At 45.6% G+C, this 5,172-nt stretch overlaps 1 protein-coding gene across 1 annotated transcript; it reads right to left on the bottom strand.

Moving 5' to 3' along the window:
* Nucleotides 1-282: 282 nt before the first annotated feature.
* Nucleotides 283-4,933, bottom strand: LOC134404284 (prolactin-like). The gene is made up of 5 exons (XM_063135000.1): nucleotides 4,897-4,933; nucleotides 4,596-4,786; nucleotides 3,507-3,614; nucleotides 1,249-1,428; nucleotides 283-477 (listed from the first exon to the last, which is right to left on the bottom strand). Exons 1-5 carry the CDS (start codon nucleotides 4,931-4,933, stop codon nucleotides 283-285), a joined length of 711 nt encoding a protein of 236 aa, XP_062991070.1.
* Between the last annotated feature and the right edge of the window lie 239 nt (nucleotides 4,934-5,172).

Consider the following 5,172-nt stretch of genomic DNA (forward strand, 5'->3'; position numbering starts at 1 on the left):
TAGAATGCAATTTCATATAGTGTATTTAATTTGTGAATTACCATGAAAGTGCATTTTGCCTGCTGTGTCAAGCCCACATATTTATAATTTGTCATCTTTAATTTTGCAGCTGATCACAATGTAAAATAAATCATGGGCAAAGTTGTTTGAATCCAGGTTTTCAGTTAATAATTTACTGGGACTGCAAGTGTGATAAAGACCTTTATAAATTATTTGGTGCACTCGCCACAGACAATACACAATTGTAGTCTTGAAAATTGCCTTGCCATAGCAGATTTAAATTCAACAGCTAATTCCTGGCACAATCCTACATTTTAGAACTTTTAAATAGTTTTGTACTTTATTGGAGTCTCTCCTGAAGCAATGAACAAATTCATAGTTGCTCATTAAATTTTCTCCATGATTAATGGATAAACCAGCTGCTTCTGATGATCCTACGCCATTCAGCAAATTGCTGATGATCCCCATTGACTGCATCTGCATCAAAGGCAGAAAACAAGGAAGTGAATATACACCAACTCTTGGCAGAACAAAACTCCCTACATTCTACAGAACGTTAGGTGTGTAGTTAAAAAGAGCAGAATCTTAATTAATGAACTCGTTCAGCTAAACCAGTATGCTCAATAATAATTTGCATGCATTATTGCTACTGGGGGTGGGAAGTGTGCATGAGAATGGGGTGCTGGTGGTGGTGGTGGAAAAGATACACGAAAGCTTCCCAATTTCCCAGATGAGCACTTTACCATCAAACAAGCAGCAACAAAGTTAGAGGGGGCTATGTAATCCATGATTGTACTGTACAAGTGCAGAATTCAAAATGAATTATTGCTGGAATTAAGGGGCAATTCAACGGTGCTGGAATATACCAGCTTAGGGAAGTTTAGATAATAAGGGCATTTTACTGGAAGATGTGCATACAAATGGTGCCTCTCCAATCCATCATTAGAAATAAACAACGTTTAGACCTGTTCCCCACAGTCTACAACAGCTGTCTCCAACCAGCTGCTTCCAGATGTTTTGGACTAAACTCCCATTAACTCCAGCAAGCACTGACATTGAGATCTGTGCTTGTGCAGTTCAATCATGGATTACCAAAAGCCCTCTAACCTTGTTGCCCCTGGTTCTGTCGACTTCAGTGGCAGGAGGTGAAGCCCAAAACATCTGGAAAGTGCCATGTTGGGGTAGGCTGGTGTGCAACATACTAGTCAACAAAATCCAGATCTTACATGTCAGTGTAACTGAACTTGCCTTCTCTGTGACTTTTTCCACTCCAGTCTCCAGCTCATGCACCATGTTGCTGATTTCCTTTGCTTTGTTCAGGCTCTCATCGGGTAATTTGTGAAGATGAACAATTGTCTGGTCGAGGTGGGACAGTGGCTCTTTCCAGGCTTGCAAGAGCCTTAGAATCAGATGTGTCAGCTCTTCTCTCTTGCCACAAACAAAGGGAAGACAAGCAAGAGAAATGTGCTTATGATGCTTCTTTCCCATCCAAAATCCCTGTTCAGGTTTTATGCCTGAACAGGGAATGCCAATGCATAGGGCCCCGAGCACCACCTCTGCCCCCAATATCTCCATGGGCTCCCCCCCCGACATTGCTGGGTTGAGCAGGAAGGTCTGAAGGGGGTTTCTACACCCAGAGCAGGTTCTCTGCCCCGCTGACTTTGCAGCCACCAGCCTTCACTGCATCCTATACACACTTACCTGGGAGTAAGTCTAATTGAACTCAATGAAGCTTACTTCTAAGTAGATACACGTAGAATTCCCGTCAATCATCCTTTGAGCTACAGTTTATTATGTATTTATTAAAACATTTGTCTCCTGTCCTATATCATTGGGATCTCAGGGCGGCGTACAGATAAAATCAATTCAAACAGTATAAAACAATAAATAATGTACACAGCTAAAGACGCATCGAATCATTAACAAGCTAAGCCCAGTACAAAATCTAAAAGTAATAAAACAATTGAAACTATGTGCAGCTTTAGGCAAATGTAGCCCTAAAAACCTTTGATAAAAAACCACCACATTTTAACTTGGTGTCACAAAGGAAGCCAGCGTCGGCACCAGTTGGGCCTCCAAGGGGAGGGCATTCCACAACCGGGGGGCCACAACAGAGAAACTTTATTGCCTTCATGAAATAATGGATATGAATGACAATAAAATTCACCAGTTGTGGAATATTTGTATATTTATCAGAAGAGCTTAGCGGAAACCTTTTTGTGTTTGGGGGGGGAAGCCCCCCTCCCCAAAGTCGACTTACAATCTTGAAATAACTTTTAAAATACAAAGAAAATGATCTAATTACCAAAACTAACAGCAGCAGTTTAAAAGCCATTTCAAACCAAACTCGCAGCACTTTTAATAGTATGCAGTTTGAAACAAATAAGTTGTTACAGCCTGTTTAATAAAGCTCTAAGCCATGAATTCCAGCCCCACTACCCAGGGTCCTCCACACATCAGCAAATGATCTGTGTCAGCATGTGCCACGGGCAGAGAGCAGAACTGAAAACCACAGGACGCTGATCGCTACTTGAATAGAATGGCCCTAGAGCTCAGATATAATATTTTTCAGTTGATTATTGATTGGTTGGTTGATAAGAGTAGATGGGGCCATCACTGAGCATTTTTACAGAGTATAAGAGGACAGGCCCCTGTTCCGAGGAGCTTACAGTCTAAAATTCAACACAGAGAAGCCATCTGTTCTTGTTACACAGGCTTAGGAGCTTAGTTACAGGCTGAGTTACAGTAGGACACCTTCTATAAATTGGTGCCTGCCAGATGTTTTGGATTACAAGTCCCAACAGTCCCCAGCCAGCATGGCTAATGGTCAGGAATGTTAGACATTTCCATCCAAAATATTTGGAGGGAACCAGGTTGGGGAAGGCTGCAGATGGGAAGTAGGAGGTTGTACTAAAGAACCTCTTTTGTCCTGAGGGCCCAATTGCATTTCAGAGAATCTGGGTGGGGGGCACTTTCCAGTGGTGGATGGAACTGAAGGCAAAGGGCATGGGCCCAAAACACCAGTAAATTTCAGCTTAAAGCTCCTACTTCCAGGAACTCAGCCTCAGGAGGCATTTCAACCTTTTAGAATGGGGGAAAAAATGGACAAAAGCTGGGAAAACACCCAATGATTGGTGGTTGTGGAAAAAGGGTGGGGCCAAGAGGAGGGGCGGGGCCATCTGAAGGACCCAGGTGCATCAGATTTGAACCCCAGGTTCTGCAGCAAAGGCTTCAGAGAAAATGGAGGATTTGAATGAAGCAAGAGAATTGGTGACACACAGTTCTAAGCCTATGGGGCAGCAAGAGAGAAAGGGCAGAGTCTTTTGATGGAGCAGGAGACATGGGCGAAGGCACAGGATAGATGAATGTGCACATTCCTCCAATTAACACCACTGGAGGGAAGCACCAGTCAGATAGCTGCATCCTTGCTCAAACGCTTGATACCCGTTTATCAGCCAATACGCACATCATCATACCCAATCCAAACCACAACTCACTGAACTTACTGGTATTTTCTGAGCATATTCTTTGGCATTGGGAGTCAACAGCCAAGAGGTGTGACATTTGCCTACAGATTTAGCCAGCTCATTCCTACCAGGAAGGAAATATTTTTCCTGGAAAAAAAAGGAGGAAAAGAAGAAAAAAATGGGGAAAGTCCAAAGTGATATTTTGTGATAATTCCCAATGTGAGGCTGCCGTGTGGATATGAATACAGCTATCTCCTTGCTACTAACACAATAAACTCAGGAATTGACAATAAACCAGCCAAAACAAGTGGTTGTCTTAAGGACTGCCTAGCTCCCATCCTAAATGTATTTACTAGGAAGGAACTATTATTGAACTCAAGCGGGTTTGCAATAGATATAAGCACATAGAAAGCTGCCTTCTACTGAGGTAGACCCTTGGTCCATCTTGCCCAGTATTGTTGACACTGACTGGCAGCAGCTCTCCAGGTTTTCAGGCAGTTTTTTTCCAGCCCTACTTAGAGATGAGAGAGATTGAACCTGGGGATTTCTGCATGTAAAGTATGAGCTCTACCTCTACCACTGAGCTACATCTCTCAAATGCAAGCATTCAAAAATCCACAGGGCTTCAAAATTGCAAAGATCAAAGGCTGCAATCTATGTATAGTTACTGAAAGGGGAGCAATATGTATTTTAAAATCCCTGGGACATTTGAATACCATAAACGTACATAGGATTGGGATGCTATTAGTATTCTATGCTCACCTTCCTCAACCCTGTGCTCTCCAGATATGCTGGAATACAAATCGCCCCACTTGATGCCTTCCAATAGAGTTGGACTTCAATTCGCATCCACCTCCCAGACAGCATGGACTGTGTGTCTGGGCATGATGGGGCTTGTAGTCCGACCCACTTTGATTGTGCCAGGTTAGGTAAGGGTCACCAATGCTCAACCAGGAAGGGTGTGTGTGATAAAAATGAGACAGCTGATGGTGCAATCCTATGCATGTTTAGACGGGGGGGGGGGGAGTCCTACAACACCCGGCATTCCCCAGCGAGCATGCTGGGAGTTGTAGGGATTTTTTGTTGGTCTCAACATGCATTGGGAGCGCGCCCTAAGAAACTTACTACATCTAAGTAGAGGGCAGTGGAGAGTCTGTAGATCCTGTTGGAGTGCCGGATTACCCGGTCGAAGAGATCCGACACAGACAAAAAGCGGCAGGCGGAGTCTCCCGGAGTACATCGGGCCACCGAGCAGCGCACACCGAGGGGTTTCTCCTCCAGCGCCCACAGCAGCAGCAGCAGGACCCGCCAGGCGACACCTGCAGAGAGAGCGAGAGCGAGCTTGGGAAGCGCGCGTTACGCACAGCCGCCGCCACTGACGCCAACTGCAGCCAGCCCAGCTGCCCATTGGCCGAGGTCCGCCTCTTACCTTCCCGCCACCAGAAGCCCCGCGTTGGCCGCCACATGCTGTCGCGTGGACGGGAGCGGTGGCGAATCCCCTGCTGGAGTCCATTTATATAGACGAGTGGACCGGAGTGCAGCGGGTGAGCTAAGGCGACCCGGGGCGCGCGGCGAGGTGGGGGGAGAGAGGCATGTTCATGAGTCATATTTCTCTCTCTCTCTCTCTCCCGCCCCCCTTCCTTCGCGAGCTCGAAGCGAGAATTTACCCGATCGTGCGGAGCGAGCGGTTGCTCGACCGAGGGCA

The sequence above is a fragment of the Elgaria multicarinata genome, chromosome 9 (genome assembly GCF_023053635.1).
Source record: "Elgaria multicarinata webbii isolate HBS135686 ecotype San Diego chromosome 9, rElgMul1.1.pri, whole genome shotgun sequence".
In the NCBI taxonomy this organism is placed as follows: Eukaryota; Metazoa; Chordata; class Lepidosauria; order Squamata; family Anguidae; genus Elgaria; species Elgaria multicarinata.

Coding starts and splice junctions, on each gene's coding strand:
- LOC134404284 (XM_063135000.1), bottom strand. CDS start 4,933: ATGTGGCGGCCAACGCGGGGCTTCTGGTGGCGGGAAG. Junction 4,787..4,896: donor GGGCTTCTGGTGGCGGGAAG/GTAAGAGGCGGA, acceptor CTCTCTCTGCAG/GTGTCGCCTGGCGGGTCCTG. Junction 3,615..4,595: donor CCACTGCCCTCTACTTAGAT/GTAGTAAGTTTC, acceptor TTTTTTTTCCAG/GAAAAATATTTCCTTCCTGG.